Source organism: Dipodomys ordii, unplaced genomic scaffold, assembly GCF_000151885.1.
Source record: "Dipodomys ordii isolate 6190 unplaced genomic scaffold, Dord_2.0 Scaffold15, whole genome shotgun sequence".
In the NCBI taxonomy this organism is placed as follows: Eukaryota; Metazoa; Chordata; class Mammalia; order Rodentia; family Heteromyidae; genus Dipodomys; species Dipodomys ordii.
The window spans coordinates 8,616,996-8,634,347 of NW_012267231.1; the positions used below are offsets into that span (position 1 = coordinate 8,616,996).

General features: G+C 48.2%; 2 protein-coding genes across 2 annotated transcripts; both read right to left on the minus strand.

The window, feature by feature from the left end:
• Positions 1 to 589: 589 nt before the first annotated feature.
• Positions 590 to 6,417, minus strand: Vimp (VCP-interacting membrane selenoprotein). The gene is made up of 6 exons (XM_013012190.1): positions 6,280 to 6,417; positions 5,500 to 5,634; positions 3,304 to 3,410; positions 2,337 to 2,426; positions 1,840 to 1,918; positions 590 to 1,081 (listed from the first exon to the last, which is right to left on the minus strand). The coding sequence occupies exons 1-6, from the start codon at positions 6,353 to 6,355 to the stop codon at positions 1,005 to 1,007; spliced, it is 564 nt and encodes a 187-aa protein (XP_012867644.1). The 5' UTR covers positions 6,356 to 6,417; the 3' UTR covers positions 590 to 1,004.
• Positions 6,418 to 10,336: 3,919 nt separating this feature from the next.
• Snrpa1 (small nuclear ribonucleoprotein polypeptide A') lies at positions 10,337 to 15,246 on the minus strand. Its single transcript, XM_013012185.1, has 8 exons — positions 14,756 to 15,246; positions 13,562 to 13,640; positions 12,725 to 12,771; positions 12,384 to 12,486; positions 11,751 to 11,830; positions 11,280 to 11,355; positions 10,755 to 10,848; positions 10,337 to 10,577 (listed from the first exon to the last, which is right to left on the minus strand). Exons 1-8 carry the CDS (start codon positions 14,923 to 14,925, stop codon positions 10,519 to 10,521), a joined length of 708 nt encoding a protein of 235 aa, XP_012867639.1. The 5' UTR covers positions 14,926 to 15,246; the 3' UTR covers positions 10,337 to 10,518.
• Between the last annotated feature and the right edge of the window lie 2,106 nt (positions 15,247 to 17,352).

Consider the following 17,352-nt stretch of genomic DNA (forward strand, 5'->3'; position numbering starts at 1 on the left):
ACCTTTAATTGGTCGGTCACGGGGCTTGAACTCTGGGCCTGGGCGCTGTCCCTGCACTCTTCAGCTCAAGGTTAGCGCTCTACCACTTGAGCCACCCTTCTCTTTCCTTTCAGCTCGGGGGGGGGGGGGGAGATGGGAGGGCTGCCTGCTGCAAATGACAAATAGGCACACGTAAGGACCCCATCATTCTTGGTTCATGTCCTAACTGTGGTGTGGTCGTGGCAGGAGGTGGGTGCTTGGGATGTGACCGGGTCATGAGGGTGGAGGTCGCGGGAACCCACAGTGCAGTCAGGCAGCGAGGACCCAGTGAGCATGGCTACCCACGGTAAGCGCCATCTTGGAGCAAGGGAAGTCTTCACCCTGGTTCAACAAGCCCATGCCCGGGGTTTTGTGGATCAAGGAGGTCCACTAAAATCCACGTGACGGCCACCATCTGCCCCAGCCACTGCTCAGCGCTGGGCCAAGGATGTGGGTACTGGGCCATCAGTTAAGAGACCGGTTGGGAAGAGTAAAAGGCTGTTTAATGTCAGACCAAGTTGAACTCACAAAGAAACCGCCTTCCACCGAATGAAGATGCTAACAAGGTTACTCTGGTTTTGTTGGTTTTTTCCTTTTTAATATTCACAATTTCTCTTCTACAAAGTTCTGTACAGGTGACTATACAGGAAGGAACCCCATCAACTGTCGCATCAGTAATCCTCACTGGTGGCTCACCATTTATAAGGAAGACATCATTCCACGCACGGCGCAGGGACTCTCGTGGGTGCTCCCTGCCTCGTCTGCTAGCGGCCAGCCAGGAAGTCAGTGGTCACCCGCTGGGCCTCAGAGTGTGCAGGGGGCAATGCTCGCACCCACCCGACCGAGTCCTTCGCTGCACCAAGGGCAGGCGTCAGCCCACTTCCCCCGCTAGCCACTGCGAAAAGCGTGCGTAAGGCAATTGAATGGAGCATCAAGGGTTCATCTCGCTAATGCCAGAAACAACACTAGGACGAGGATTCCTAGCTTCATCCACCCGATGGGCCCCTGCGGCCTGGCCTCCAGGAGCAGGTGCCGCTGCCTTCACCCGTCAGAGGGTTATAACCTGGAACCGCAGGGAGGAAGTGGGTTAGAGGGCAGCCTAAGCCAGCAGAGGGAATGGCTCTCTGAAGGCTGAGACCTAGAGGATCGAAGTTCAAGGCCAACCTAGACAGAAAAGACCATGAGACTGCCCCCTCCCCCCAACCATCTCCAATTAACCAGCTGGACTTGAAGCACAGCTCAAGTGGTAAAGTATCAGCTATGAGCAAGCCTGGTCAGAGTTTGAAGACCTGAGTTCAAGTCCTGGAACCAGTCCCCCACCCCTCCAAAAGGTCAATCACACTCATTATTAACCGTGGACCCAGATGGCAGGATCCATCTATGTATTCCAGCTCTACAATCTAAGCTTTGCCTCCATTTATAGACCAACTGAAATAAAGAGAATCTTACACCCCACCCCTGCCTCAATTTTTAAGACTTTCTTTTGGTGCCAGTCCTGGGCTTGAACTCAGGGCCTAGGCGCCGTCCCTGAGCTGCTTTTGCTTGAGACTACCACTCTACCATCTCAGCTTTTTAGAAATGAGAATCTCATGGACTTTTCTGCCCAGGCTGGCTTCAAACCATGATCCTCAGACCTCAGCCTCCTGAGTAGCTAGGAATACAGGTGTGAGCCACTGGCACTGGGCTTGCTCTTAGACCACTGATCCTCCTATCTCAGCCTTCAAAGTGCTGGGATTGCAGGCATGTATCCCTACGCCCAGCTATATCATCTTACTTTTAAGAGGTAAAGAAAATGTCATCAATCATTGATTTGGTACTTACCCCCTCCCCGCAAAGGCTTTTTGTCAGACTTCCGTTTGGGGATGACAGATGATGTAGAAGGCTCAGGAGTGTTGTCTTCCTGTTGGAACATACACAGGCTTAAGAACCAATGTAAGCTGGGCGCTGGTGGCTCACACCTGTAATCCTAGCTGCTCAGGAGGCTGAGAGCTAAGGATCATGGTTTAAAACCAGACCAGGCAGGAAAGTTCCAGAGACTCATCACCAATGAACCATCAGAAAACCAAAAGTGGCACTGTAGCTTGAAGTGGTAGAGCACTAGCCTTGAGCAAAAGCAGCCTAGGTCTTCAGTTCAAACCCATGACCGGTCAAAAATAAATAAATTAAAAATCAATGCAAACATACTCTTGGGACTGAGGATATAGCTCTGGGACAGGGCACTTGTCTAGGATGCTAGAGGTCACAGGTTTAATTAATCCCCAGCAACACTACAACTATAGCTACTTAGAAAACATGACTTGGGCCAGGTGTAGTATTACCTGAGGCTTTCTTGCATTTCCACGATAGCTTTTGCCCTCCTGCATGCTGTCCCACATTCCAATCTTCTGTCTCCGCCTCTCTTCTTCAAGCTGAGAGAGAATCCCACATTAGACAACATTCAGAAGCTACCGCTGTTCCCAAAGATGCCAATTCTGACAATTCTTTTCTTTTTAAATTAAAAAAAAAATCCTTAAGTAGTTATACCATGTAGAAATGGTCCCTAAAGCCCAGCGCTGGTGGCTCCCACCTATTATCCTAGCAACTCAGGAGGCCGAGATCTGAGGATTGAAGTCCTGGAGACACTCATCTCCAATTTACCATCAAAAAGCGAAAAGTGGAAGGGTGGCTCAAGTGGTAAGAGCACCAGCTTTGAGGGGGGAGGAGGAGAAGCCATGTGGGGGTTCTAAGGCCCTGAGGTGAAGCCCCAGTCCCTGGACACCAAAATAAAACAAAAGTTCCCCAAACAAATCTTTGCCCTCATTTTACTCAGAAAAGCTGCTGTACAAAGCCAGGTGTGGTGAGACACAGCTGGAATTCTAGCACTCAGGAGGATCACGAGTTCAAGGCCAACTTTGGTTATGGTATAGGAAGACAGGCTCAGACACCAAAGGAAAGGAAGGGAGGAAGGGAGGGAGGAGAGGGGAGGGGAGGGGAAGGGAGAAGAAAGGAAGACAGGCCCCCAAGACCTTTTGCTGTACACACTGTGTGTGGAGCAGAATGAGAACAGGGCGCCGTGGAGCTCCCCTCACAAGGAGGGCTTTGGCTGTGGAAGAACTCTTGGAGCACCAGGCGTGGCCAGCAGGCCAGCCTTGTCACCTGGGGACAGCTGCTTAACTGTGCTGGGTTCCAATTCCAGGGTCAGTGTGTGTGTGTGTGTGTGTGTGTGTGTGTGTGTGTGTGTGTGTGTGTGTGTGTGTGTGTGTGTGTGTGTGTGTGTGTGTAGTGTGCAGCTACAGCAGCACGCACCTGCCTCAGCTTTTCCCTGTGCTTTTCCACTTGCGCGTTGAGTTCTTCTTGCATCCTCAAACGGGCAGCTGCTAGGGCCTCTTGTCGTTTAACAACCACATCAGGTTCTAAGATAATCAAAAAAAGAGATGGAAGGCACAATGCAAACGGGACCAATCCTGCGTCACCAGAGCTACGAATGCCAACCAACCCCAGGTGTTACATGAGCAGTCCTACACATCTGCGCATGCTCTGCTGCTCATGGTGACAGAAGACTGTCCTTCCATCACTGTCCTTAGCTTTTCCTATATATTGATCTCTCCAGAGGCATTCTAGGCACCTTATGAAAATGCTACTGCAGAATGTCTGGGGTAGTGGCCCTGTTACTGAAATCTAAGTGCTTCCCTGGCCACTGAGAGATTCTATTATCCAGCGTGGCGACCTCACTTGGAGCCAGTCTATAAGGTCTCCAAACAAATAAAAGTTTTCTGGATGAAACTTGCCAGGCACCTGTAGCTCACACCTGTAATAGGATTACAGTAGTTCGGAGCTACTCAGGAAGGCCAGATCTGAGAATTGCAGTTTGAAGCCAGCCCAGGCAGGAAAGCCTGTTTATTTCCAATTAATTACAGCCAGAAGCAGGGCTATAGCTCAAGTGTGAGAGTGCTAGCCTTGAGCAAGAAAGCTCAAGAACAGGTCCAGGCCCTGAACTCAAGCCCCCAGGAATCCCCCTTCCCAGCAATACACACAGTTTTCTGAATCTTTACCAATCACTTCACTAGCCCAGGCCTCTATCAGAAAGAAACGATTGACACTTTACTCTTGTTTCATAGAGAAGAAAGAAAAATCCTTCTGACTAGCATTTCTATAAATAACACTGGGCTGGTGGTTCTTACCTGCAATCCCAACTCATCAGGGGGTGGAAATTAGATTGAGGTTTAAGGCTGGCAAGAGCCAAGTTAGCAAGACTGCTCCTCAACCAACTAGCTGGGTGCAGTTTTTTTTTGGTCGGTGGTGGGGCCTGAACTCTGGGCCTGGGTGCTGTCCCTCAGCTCTTCAGCTCAAGGTGGCAAGGGTGCAGTTCTTTATACCTGTAATCCAGGCTACTACGGAGGACGCTAGTACAAGGCTGAAGCACATAACCCTATCTGAAAAATAACCTAAAACAAAAAGGGCTGGTGGAGTGGTTCAAGTGGGCAGGCCATAAAGCTCTGTATCCCAGTACTGTAAAAAATTTAAAATAAATTAAAAAATGGTGTTCCAAGACAACTTGTTTTGAGGTTTTGTTGGTCGTGGTGTTTGAACTCATGATTTCTTCTTTGCTCAAGGCTAGTGCGGTATCACTCTGAACCACAGTGCCACTTGATTTTTCTGAGTAGTTTATTAGAGATAAGAATCTCATGGACTTCCCTGCCTGGGCTGGCTTTGAAGCCAGATCCTCAGATCTTGGCCTCCTGCTCTGGACCTCCTGAGTAGCTAGGAATTACAGGCCCTGCTTAACAAAGTTTTCACTCAACTTCAATGAGGGAAGTCTATATCTCAGGTGTTACTTTGTGTTTGTACTTAGTTTCCTGGCCACACCCACAAAGGGTAGCGTGGAGCTGATAAAAGACTGCCCTATGACACAGAAGTTTCCCAGACAACCAAATGTAATTGGAATTCAGCCCCCACCCCCTTAAGGATGGGGGGGGGGATACTGGGGTTTGAACTCAGAATCTTATAGTCTACCCACCCCCTTGAATGACTCAATCAGCCCTTTTTTGTTTTATTTTAGGTTATTTTTTCAACTGGGGTCTTTTGATTTTTTGCCTCGGCCAACCTCACACAACAGTCCTCCTACCTGTGCCTCCCCAGTTGCTGGGATTCCAGGTACACAGGAGGTGGATATGAAAACCCGCAGCTGACATTCTATTCACCTGTCACGGTTCTAGACGGAACCCAGTAGGTGGACCCACCAAGTACAAAGAACTCACCAAGTTCCAGTTCTAATTCATCTTAATATTAAAGCCACTCAAAATATGTGCAGCATCATGTAGCTTTTCCAGACTCATTAACATCTCTGAAACAAACCAGAAAACCACTACACGTACAACCAAACCCACTTCAGAGGCATAAAACGCCCTCAACCGTGTTCTTGCTACTTTTGACAACAGACTAACTTCTAAACGTCCAAAGCAGGTGCAGAGTCCCGCCCACATTTCTATGTCAGGCACTAACCCACAGCGGCCTCCGCTTGTTCCAGCTGCCTCTGCCTCAAGGCCCTCAAACGAGTGGAAAGCTTCTGGATGACCACGTAGAGGACGATGCAGCTGAAGAGGATGTACCAGCCATAGGTGGCCAGCAGGGAGCCCACTGGGGGGTAAAAAAAAAAGGTTTCAGAAACTAAAAATGACATGTCTCAATTGAACTCCAGCAAGTTCAAGGAGCGCAGCTCCTCTTTCCAGAGGAGGAAACGATCTGTCAACTCGCTCCTTGAGAGGCTGTAATCTGAGGATCGCAGACAAATCCGTGAAACTCTTATCTCCCGTAGAGCAGCAAACAGCCGGAAGTGGAGATGTCTCTAGAGGCAGCCCTTCAGAGAAAAAGCGGAGCACACAGAAGAAAAAAAACTACGCCTCAATCTAAGGAGCACTGAATTGGGGTACTTCTCAACCCTCTGGAGGGTGGGGCACAGCAGCTGGGGTTCTGGAAGACGAAGAGGAGTTTCCCCGACTGGGGTGACAGCAGAGGGTGTGAGGGGGAGAAGGGGGGGGGGCTGGAGGGAAATGCCGGGGCGTTCCGGGGTCTGCCCCCGGAAGGCCTGGCGGCACCCAGAGCAAAGGACCCCGGAGGGCAACGTCCACTCGGGGTGCAGGCCGCACCCCACCCCAGGCCTTGCCCAAGCCCGGCGGCCGGCCAGGCCTCCCTAATTCCCGCCCCGAAGCGGCGGAGGTCGTCCCACCGATCATGGCGGCGCCCCGAAGGCCGGCGGCGCGCGGGCCGCGGCCCGCGGCTCACCCGTGGCGTGAAGGACGCGGAGCCCCTCGGTCTCCAGGGCCGGTCGCGTGGACAGCTGCTCTCCGTCCGGTTCCATGGTGGCGACTGGCGCCCGGCCCGGCCCGCGTCGCCTTCAGCCAACACTTCCGGTCTGTAGTTACGTACACGTGGCACGCCCGACGCGGCCCTGCTACCAACCAATAGCGGATTGACTCCGCCCCGACGCTCGGCCAGTGGCTGAGAGGGAGCGGCAGTGGGAGGGCCTAGGCAAGGCGGACCGGAAGCTGGTTTTGCATTCCCTGGCGAGCTGGGGGTGGGTTCAAGATTCCCGGGTGTTACCGCGGTGGGCGGATCGCTGGCCTCAGATTTCCGACCGAGTGGGTCATCGTGCACTGATTGGACGGCGAGGCGAGGCGGTCAGGAGCCTCCGAGGACCGGACTGGCGCCCTCACCCCTGCCCGGGCCTTTTCGGTGTCTGGGCTGGTAGATCGGCGACCCCAGCCGTGCAGCGTTGCAGGAAGGCACCAAACACGGAAGATGGCACTTTCCTCCTACTTTCCGGCCAAAAACGTCCCCAGCAGTCGGGAGGTTTTGATCCCGAACCTGTTGGAAAGGAATCGCCACCTCCGTGTCTCCGGCTTTGGGTGGAGCCACTGTCACCAGATGTCATTGTTTATAGCAGTGTCAGGTGACCTCTGCCAGTCCTGGCCTTCCTCCACCCCCACCCGCCATTTAGGTGGGAACTGTAACCACCCTATCTGAATTAGAGCTGGAGGGTCTTGGGAGTTCAGACACAAGCCAGTTCCCAGGATGGATCCCTCCTTCACCATGCACGCAGGGCCTGGATGCTTTTAGCTTTGTCACTCAAGGCTGGCGCTCTACCGATCTGAACCACAGTTCTACTCCCTGCTTCTTGGTGGTTAATTGAAAACCAGAGTCTCACATTCCTGCCCAGTCCGGCTTTGAACTGTGATCCTTAGATCTCAGCCTCCTGAGTAGTTAAGAGTATTGGCACAGGAGTGCCCAGTAAGGCTTGAATGTAATCTTAAAACCCTCAGCGCAGACACTTCCTGTCTGGAATTAGTTTCATATGGCTTGGCATGAATCTTGCTCCTGTGCCCATCATAGTGACTGCCTGGTTGACCCAGATGTGAAGTGAAGCAAGAGCCACCATCCATTGCTGGCTTGTGGAGTTCCTCAAAGGGCACCTCAATGGGCACCACTGTCATTCAAGTGCTCCCCAGTGTGCTCAAGATGGCCCTTGGCATGAAGTGTATTCCTAAACCTGGGTGATTTAATTCCATTTTATATTAATGGTATTGAGAAAATCTATCAGGTGGAGCCTACAGGAAATGAGTGTGCTATAGTACATGTACAATGACACATATATACTCCCCTGTGACAAGATACAGCCAAGAGGCCTTACTAGAGCCTGCACCACACAAATTGGGCTTTCATCTGTCAAAACTGTGCTAAATAAATCTCTTTTCTACTGGGAGAGAGCAGAGGTGACATTGTCCCAAAAGAATGTACACTTACATATATGTAAGTGTAACCCCTCTGTACAGCACCTTTATAACAATGACATAATAGATCTCTTTTCTTCACAGAATTAGTCTGCCTCAGGTATTTCCTTGTATTATCTGAAAATGAATGGCAAGTTAATGGAGACTTCTATTGAAGGACTGGAGTTCATAGGCCATGGCAGAGAAATTCCTGCAATCTCTTCTTCACTGTGTCAGTCATCTTAAAAGTAGATACTTCAAATCAGGATATTGGATATGTAGCCATCAATGTGAATTCAGGAAAGAGCATTTCTTCTCACTTGTGGAAAATATTGAAACATCTTGTTTTTCTTTTCCTATTGGGGCCTGAGCTCAGGCCCTTACTCCTGTTTCATTTGGCTTGCTTGCTCAAAGCTGGTGCTGTAGCACTTGAGCCACACCTTCAGCCCAGCTGGACTCTATGTACACAGAGGTGTATACATTTAACTAAGATTTAATGGACTTTTGAGTGTATGGACAAAGAGCCTTCAGTTTCTAGCATGGCTCCGGTGTCATCTTTGTTCCTTGAATTAAGAGATAAGTACCTAATCTAGGTCCATAGTTACTGGAGCACTCTGTTGAATATAACAGGTATTATTTGCAGATATGGGATAAAGGTGCACAGCAACCAGAACTCCCACTTGTCACTGACTGCAGAGACTAAATGACTGGCCCAGATTCATCATTCCTTCTTGCGGCCATAGCCTTGCTCTAGCCTTCAGGTTCAAAGAGTGATTTCCCCATCATTTGATATCATCTTCACCAAGTGCTATTGCTTTGGCTAACAGCAAGTGGGCAGAGGTAAGTGGGTTGGTTTTGAGTGCAGGCTTTGAGGGGCCAAAGATATTGAGACATGTATTTCCAGGACACTCAAGTCATCCATGGGTGTGCAATGAAATCCAGTCAGTGAGTTAGTGATGAGACCAAATGGTGGTAGTTGCTTAAAACTAGTTTTGAAGTGGTTTTTTTAATGTGGTACAATCAACCACAAGCCTTGCCTCTTCAGCTAAAGTATAAAGGCAAATAGCTGACAGTGGTTTCATAAATATCAAAATAAGGGGCTGGGAAGGTGGCTCAGTGGTAGAGCGCTTGCCTTGCATGCCTGAGGCCCTGGGTTCGATTCCTCAGCACCACAGAAGCAAAAAGAAAAAAAGCTGGAAGTGGCGCTGTGGCTCAAGTTGTAGAATGCTAGCCTTGAGCTGAATTGCTGAGGGACAGCGCCCAGGCCCAGAGTTCAGGCCCCACGACCAGACCCAAAAAATTAAAAATAAAAATAAATAAATATCAAAATAAGGCCCTATTCCTTGCAACTGACATTTTTGGAGATTCCTGGAGTGCCTTTAGATTATGCTAATTATGTCCACAAAATATAACTACTCATTTCTTCAATGTATAGTTCTTAGAACTCAAACCAGAGCACTGACCGATTATAGGCAACATCACAAAAGTAAGATCCAAATCCATCTTAAAAATAAGATTCAAATCAATCTTAATGAAGCCCATTGAAGTCTCAGTCCCCCTGGGACTGCACGACTCTCACTTGGTACAAGTTTCTGTTCTTGAAGCTTAAAAATGTTCTGGGTTGGGGTAAAGCCAAGTATTCTGGTCCTCTGCCAGCTTTGGAAAATCCTTTCTGGGAACAACGGCGCACCTGATGTAGCAGGGCTTTTTCTCCTTGTGCCTCCAATACTCCCACTGGAGTCTGGTGCCCAAGGGGGCCTCTGTCCAGGTTCATTCAGGAAAATGGCTCATAGCTCTCAGTCACAGCTACTTCACCGTGGCTTCTCAATAGCCAGAGCCACTCAGTAAGGTAACTCATAAAACTGGACCCTTACTCTTTGTGGGGGTGCTGGGGTTTGAACCCAGGACCTTATCCATGCTTAGCATGCACTGTACCACTGACACAAGCTCCAGCCACAAGGGAAAGCCACTGTCCTACCTAAGAGCAGGGCCCGTGGGAGGGAAGGCAGTCTATGCACACGGCCTCTCACTGGTGACACTGACAGCCTGCCTGGCTCTCCTCCCGCCCACCATGGGGCACTACTCAAACCTGAGGCTTCGTAGAAGCTACTGCTCCTTGCAGCTCTCCTCCTAGTCAGACCACGGGGAGCGTTCTTCACGAGGCCAGCTTATCAGTTTATATTTAGTCTCCAAAAGACCATTCTGGAATATTTAGAAGTGTTCTTCACACTTAGACTCACCAAAGGACTTTAAAAATCAAACCGAGGAAAATGGAATGTGGAGAGGGGCCCAGGGCACTGGTACTTTACAGATCCTTCCTAGTGAGGCCAGCACACAAGGAACACAGAGCCTGTAGGAGCTGGGGCAAGCATCCCTTGGCCTGCCCAGCAGAGAGCCCCGCCTCCGCCCCCCAAACCCTCACACAGGCTGGAGGATGCTGCCCCTCCCTCACGTGCCACCACCCAACCAGCAGAGTCTTAGACTTACAATGCACACATCCACGCATGGCAAGGACGCCCAGCTAGACGCCACCCTCCCACATGAAACTGCGATGATGGAGCACCACGCTGACGCTTGCTATGTATGTGACTTTTATTTTCACTATTTGTAGAAAACTGACATTTACGTTTCCAAACATAGCACCCCCCCAAAAAAAAATCAGCAGTTTAAAGTGTTTCAATAATGCTGATAGATTTCACTTTGCTGCCACAAACCCACATTCCAAAACCAAGACTTGTCCAGGACAGTTTATCGCTCACGACCCGTTTGCAACAGTGTCTTCCTCCATCTCTTCTTCACCATCATCGGTGGGCCCTGCAGAAAACCACACGGCAGAAGTCACGCTAGTTCTATGGCTCCTGGGTGCCAGGCACTGGAGAGGTACAGAAAGACCCAGTACCAGCAAAAATCAAAACCAAAGACTTTCTCATAGCATTCTTGACCACAGCACCTGAATTGTTTGAAGTACAAAGACCAACAGGGTTTTCTGACCTGATCTGCGTTCTCTGCCAGGGATCTGCCCAGACTGCAGTAATCCTTTGAGCCTCTCCACTTCAGCCAGAGTTGATGCGTTGGCTATAGCATTCTGGAAGAAACCACAGAGACGGACAATTAGTTACAATCGACTATGCACCGTCCGCAAAATGCCCACAGAAGTTCACAGCAACTTTTCCAGAGAACATTACACAGTGCTGAACTGGGGGAAAGGTTTTATTGGCCTATTACAATCAGTCTAGAAACAGTATGCCATGGTAACAACCATTCAGTGATAAATGTATCCTGGGAAAATGAGAAAGACTTTTTTCACTCCAATGCCCTCAGTTCAACTAGCTTGTGCAATGAATTCAAATCAAAGTCCCAACAAAGTACTTTCAGGGTAATTTCTCTCCTAGAAACACAGCTGATCCACTTGGAGTGGGCAAAGGAGTGCACATGGCTCAGAACTTGGCGACTGTCCTGTGTATCCCGACCCCTCCTCTCCGCTGTGGAACAGGAAACAAAAGAATACAAAATCACCTTGATTGCTTCCACATCTCCTGGAGATGGGCCACCTTTCTTTTTGTCAGTTGGCAAACCAGCACCTGGATTAAAGCTTGGGAGGGAGAAAGAAGATACTGTTAAATCCCAACTCTTGCAAGTTGCTTCTCTTTTACTTTCAAAAAGGTACTTTTGAAAGTAATAAAACCAGTGTAGTATCTTATCTTTGTTAACAAACTGATACAAGAACTCTCTCCTTCAGAAACACCTCTAGACTCCTCTTCCTCCAGAGAAAGCCCAACTGCACACAATAATGCATGAAGATGAAAACCAGGAAAGATTTGCTTTGCTAGCCGGGGTAGAAATTCCACGTCAAGGATGGACTAGAGGTCGTCACAGACCACAAACGCCCGAATTTAGTACTGCATTCATGAATGCAGTTTTCCCTTCAATTTTGTAGGCAGTGTTTCTGAAGGTGAAGTAGAGTTAAGTTGGATATCCGTGTCTTACGTTTTGCTTCTCCTGGCAATATCCTTTGCAAGCTGTGCACCCCGTTTGCCCTTGAACATTTTCTCTGCTTCCTGACGCTCCTACAGCAATACCATACACAGAGTTAATGCAAACGGGAATACCACATGCCCTGAGATGCATTCCTCAGAAAACACGGAAGAACTACTCCTTAAGCACCTGAGACTGGAAAGAACACCAACAAGCCCATCTCAAGCTAGAAGACCCAGTGGTCATGGCCCCCCGTGCGAGCTCCTGAGGTGAGCTCCCTCTCCCAGCCAATAAGGGACTCAAAGAAACAAAGAAGGGGAAGAGAAAATAGACCCCCAAGAAGAAATAAGCCACCCTATCAGAGTTGCTCAGAAGTGGATTCTAGTGAACTCTACATTTCCTTGGGAAATGTAGCTAAGCAGACAACCCAGCCTGTGGCTCTTAACATTTTGCCAACACTGCAATGGCCCAATGCAAGAGTATCAGCTCAAAGTCCTGCCGTAAGCTCTGCATGAGAAAATTTACTTAATATTTTCTTTCCCATGCACTAAATGATCAGCTACTAGATTAGGCAAATGAGTAACAAAAAGATAAAGAAAATCACACAACTCAACACTGACTAAAAACCAACAGAATATGACTTACTTTTAATTTTACTTTCTGGAAATCGAGGACTCGAACCTGCGGGACTTTGTAGATGACGTACAGTCTGTAATGCTTCTTATTTGTGACAGGGTTTCTTAGGATGCTAGGAGAAAAGGAAGCGCACAATACCAACCCTGGTCATGGCACTGCACTTGAAAACTCCATCTGAACGGCAAGTGTCTGTCCCTGAAGGAGAGTCCACCAGCCTTTCTGCTACCAAACACCACTGAGGAAGCATTTTCAACATTTGGTTTTGGAAGAGACTTGTTATAAACTGATTGCCTTAAAGTTAAGGTTAATATAGGTGCTATTTTAAGGACTTCCCTTTTTAAATTTCATACCTTAGATACGTCAGTGATTTCAGAGATGCCAAAGGGTCCAGATCCCCCTGTAAAAACAAGGGCCGCCTGGTAAGCATGCAGACACCGCAGACTACCCATTTCCTATCTTGACACAGAGACTCCCTTGAGAGCAAGGGCCCCACCAGCTTTTATTTTCTCTGCCCTGACACCTAGCTCACAACCAATGCTTAACCAGCTTCTATGGAACACACTGGTGACAACACCTGCACTTCTCTCAGTCTGGTATTAACTCTGGCTCAACATCAACTTCCTGTGGCATTCCTGCAATGGCAACGCACAATGGATGATTCTGAAAAGAAACCAATGTGAGAGCTAGTATGTTTGGAGCAAGGTATTACGTGGAGAACCTCGGGCCAGGATCTTGGTGCAATGTCATACCTCCCAAGTGCCTACAAGAGCGGGCTGTCTTTGGGAAAAGTCTTTTATGCTAGGACCTCCCAATGCTCATCAAATAACTTTACACAAGGTCAAGGTGAACAGAATTAGGACAGATGGACAGACAGACAGAGACACACACATACACACACACAAAAAAAAGACTCAAAACTACAACAACTAAAAACAAAAACACCATAAAAGCAAAATAACCTTAAAGGCCCAGATTCTGAAATAATGAAGCAATAGACAAAAATGATCATTCTCTGTGAAATTTTCTGGGCTGGGATGTAGCTAGCCTACCAAGTATGAGGCCCTGAGTGAAAGCAAAATAAATTATTTTTCTCAATTTTTGCAGTTTCCCTAAGAAGCACGCAGGTGCTTCAACCCTATCCCTCAAAAACATCTCTCTGCTCCCATCCCACCCCCTACCCAACTCACCAGTTCCACAAGACTGTTGTTGGTGAGAATGAGTTCTGTCAGACAGGGCAGAGCCTGGTCAAGCCCCTCACCTATGCGGCTAAAATAAAGAACAAAGGCAGTTAGTAAGAGAAAGCGAACAATGAAGCAGGCTCCATCTTCAGAGGCTCTCAGACACATTACAGCTTGTCCCTGTAGTCCAAGCCACAGGCTGGATGAACACGCAGTGACTTTAGCATCCTCCTGGCCCTCTCCCCAGACACACTAACAAAGGTGGGGGCTCCCAAGCAGAAGAAACAGCATACCTCATGACCTTTGACTCTGTATGCACAGCTTAGTTTTTTTTTTTTTAATTATCTTTTTATGAGTTAATGACTTTTTTTTTTTAAAAATGTGGTCCTGAGGAATTGAACCCAGGGCCTCATGCATGCTAGGCGAACATTCTACTACTAAGCTACAATCCCAGTCTCTCACAGCTTAGTTTTAAAAGTATACCATATTATAAGAGAATAGTGAGTCTATGAAAACGATTATCTCCAAATCCCCCAACTTACCACCTAATACTTGTTTATAAAACTCCAATAACTTTCTCCAAGAAAATCTAGAGCTGATGAAAAGAGGGCAACAGAATCTCAATTTCAAAAAATTATATCCTAAATATTAGCTGTGAAAAAATAACATTATGTACATATGTCCAGTGAAAAAGTTTGATTCATCCCTAAATTTTTGTACATTCACATCCTTTTATAGATCCCCTGACAACTGCTTTAGAAGCCTCCATACATAGTAACATATTTCCAATTTAAAGGACAGAATTCTTATGATTATAAAAATATAGGGGCTGGGAAGGTGGCTCAGTGGTAGAGCGCTTGCCTTGCATGCATGAGGCCCTAGGTTCGATTCCTCAGCACCACATAAGCAAAAAGAAAAAAAGCCAGAAGTGGCGCTGTGGCTCAAGTGGTAGAGCGCTCGCCTTGAGCTGAAGAGCTGAGGGACAGCGCCCAGGCCCAAAGTTCAGGCTTCACAACTGGACCCCCCCCCCAAAAAATACAAGATTTCTGAGAAGATAAATGGGAGAGACTGGCCCAACGCTAAATGAATTTCTGGGTCTTTATGGAAACGTGCTATTCACTTCTCAGGTCTTTACAAGAAGGAGGTGCACCACACCATTTATTCCAGGGGGAAAAAAAATCCTCTCTACTGGCAGTCACTTACCATATTCTGTTGTTGTTCACTAATAAGGTTTTCAGTCTTCTCAACAAAGGAAAGCCATCCAGTTTCCTGATTTCGTTGTCAGAAAAATCAATAGCATCGAACTGGTCTAAGGTAGCTCCTAGATTTTCTATGACAGGAATTTTATAACCTGTCAAATGGAGGGGAAACATACATGCAGGAGGTATTAATAATCAACAGGTCCCATAAAACAGCAGCAGCATTTTATTTCAAGGTAATTTGACTCAAAGCTTTCCTTTATGCAGGAAATAGAGACCTACAGTCTTTGGATGTCAGACACTGTGCAAAGTATTGAAGATAGAAAACAAGAACCGGGACATGCTAAATTATACAGGACGCTGGGCATTCACACAGAGAGGTCAAAGGACACTCTTAGGAGGAACACTAAGTCAAATGCAATGCCTCTGATCATATAAAATATCAAAATGAATTCCAGGAAATGGGAACGCTTTTGTCTTCTTGTCTTGCTTGTTTATGTGTAACAAAAAGAGGGGGGAGGGGGTAACAAATAGAGGGACAAAAGGTGAACAAATGCAGCAGTGGTATTCACTGGACATTCTGTTGAAAATGAATTACTCAACAGGTGGGTAGGGGCGGGAGGGGAAAAAACCAGGAGAGGGTGAGGGAAGGGGTGACATTGTCCAAAAAGAAATGTTCTCATTACCTGATAATGTACCCCTCGGTGCATCACCTTTATAAATAACAATTAAGAGGGAAAACAATCCCCATTGAGTTAGGTGCCCTTGTGCCATGAAGACAAGGATAATGGGTATATTTGCTAACAGGAATATTAATAACATATACTTATAAGAATCTTTACATGTATGATCACGATTCTAATAACAGCCAGTGCCTAAGCGTTTGTTCAGCCACTGGAGCAGTTCTCCCCACTGGCATTCCAACAGGCCGCATGGGTGGAATCCATCAGCAGGTGCTCAGGACATCACGGCTGGTCCCTTTACTTCACCTCTGCCAGCTCCAACCCAGAGCTGAAGGCTAGGGGCACATCACACAGTGGTGAATCACAGTGAACAATCCACTCACACACTGGTATAGTTGAGTGCCTCATACCAGATGCTAGAAGAAATGAGCCCAACCAAAGTTCAAGTACATACTTGAGAGCTGAAAGGTCTGCACCCAAGTACTATACCAAAATACGTGTTCTCAACATTACCTGTACTTCAGAAAGGTGTAGAAACCAATGTGTGCCCAGGGGGATGGGGGGAGGGGACGCTGGCATCCTAGCCTTCTGCAAGAAACTTAATGCTAAGTAACAGCCCCGGGATTCCCCAAAGCTCAGCAAGTACCCCAGCAGACAGCTGAGCACACAGGTGCATTTTCACTGTGGCTGCCTTGGCTACCATCACACAATCCACAATCTTATCCCAGAGGGGAGGGGAGTGCTAAGGAGAAGAGGGGAAGTTAAAGCACCAGAACAGAACTGTGTAAGGTCTTTGCACTTGCTCAGCTGATGGTTCTACCACTTGAGCCACGCCTCAACAGTGGCTTTAAAAAACAAAACAAAAAAACTCGTTATATTTTGGAGACTAACTACAGTGGACTTTTCTGCCCCGCTAGCCTTGAACTGTGAGATCCTCTGGATCTTAGCCTGGTGACTACCTGGAAATAGCAGACGTGAGTCACTGGCCATCAGTCTGAGACAAGTTGCTGCGCAGATAAATGCACTTTCATTATATAACTAAGCCTCAAAGTAATACATCCAAACAACTATAGGGCCTTGAGGAGTGGGGAAGAGATTCCACCGTTGAACACCTAAGAGGTGAACACACAAGACTTGGCCAAACATTTCAATCTTGCAAAGGAGAAATAACTAGGTAACAAAATCTCCTGAGAGCATAAATGCACCGGGTGTGGATAGCTGACCCCTGTCACCCTATCTACTCAAGAGGCTGAGATCTAAGGACCTCAGACGGGGTAGGAAAATCCGTGAGACTCTTCTGTTCAAATGGCCACCAAAAGTGGACCTGTGGCTCGAGTGGTAGAGCACCAACCTTGAGCCCCTTCTCCCCCCCCCAAAAAAAAAGCTCTGGAACAGTGCCTAGGCCCAGAGCTCACGCCCCACACACGTATACACACGCGCGCTCGCACCCACACCAAGAGCATGATGGAGCGGAGGAGGGGGTGTGCGGAGAGAAACAAGCGGTCGCTTTTCCCCGGTGACTTCCTGGAAAAATACGGGGCCTGGGTGGGAGCATCACGGCGGCACTGGTCCCCCCTCTGCCCCACCGTTTCCGGGCTCCCCGTTACTACTCACTAGACGCTACGTGGAAAACCAAGTCTACAACCTGTGGGGGAGGAAGGCGGGGTGGGTCTGGGAGAGATCGAGGGAAGAGGGGGTGACAGCGCTCGGAAGGAAAGGCACTCGTGAGCGAAGTTAACTGTCACCCCTCTGTGCGCCACCTTCACACTAACAGCTGAACAACAACAGCAGAGGCAAGAAAGAGAAAAGAGACACACGTGGGGCTCGAACTCACGCCCTCGGGTAACGCGCCTTCACCCGGGGGCCCCGCGATCGCCCGCAACCAGAGCCCCGGCCAGCCCCCTGGGGGGGCCGGGGC

Coding starts and splice junctions, on each gene's coding strand:
- Vimp (XM_013012190.1), bottom strand. CDS start 6,355: ATGGAACCGGACGGAGAGCAGCTGTCCACGCGACCGGCCCTGGAGACC. Junction 5,635..6,279: donor CCGCGTCCTTCACGCCACGG/GTGAGCCGCGGG, acceptor TTTACCCCCCAG/TGGGCTCCCTGCTGGCCACC. Junction 2,427..3,303: donor ACAGGGAAAAGCTGAGGCAG/GTGCGTGCTGCT, acceptor ATTCTCTCTCAG/CTTGAAGAAGAGAGGCGGAG.
- Snrpa1 (XM_013012185.1), bottom strand. CDS start 14,925: ATGTTTCCCCTCCATTTGACAGGTTATAAAATTCCTGTCATAGAAAAT. Junction 12,487..12,724: donor AAATCACTGACGTATCTAAG/GTATGAAATTTA, acceptor CTTTTCTCCTAG/CATCCTAAGAAACCCTGTCA. Junction 11,831..12,383: donor TCCAGAAAGTAAAATTAAAA/GTAAGTCATATT, acceptor GTATTGCTGTAG/GAGCGTCAGGAAGCAGAGAA.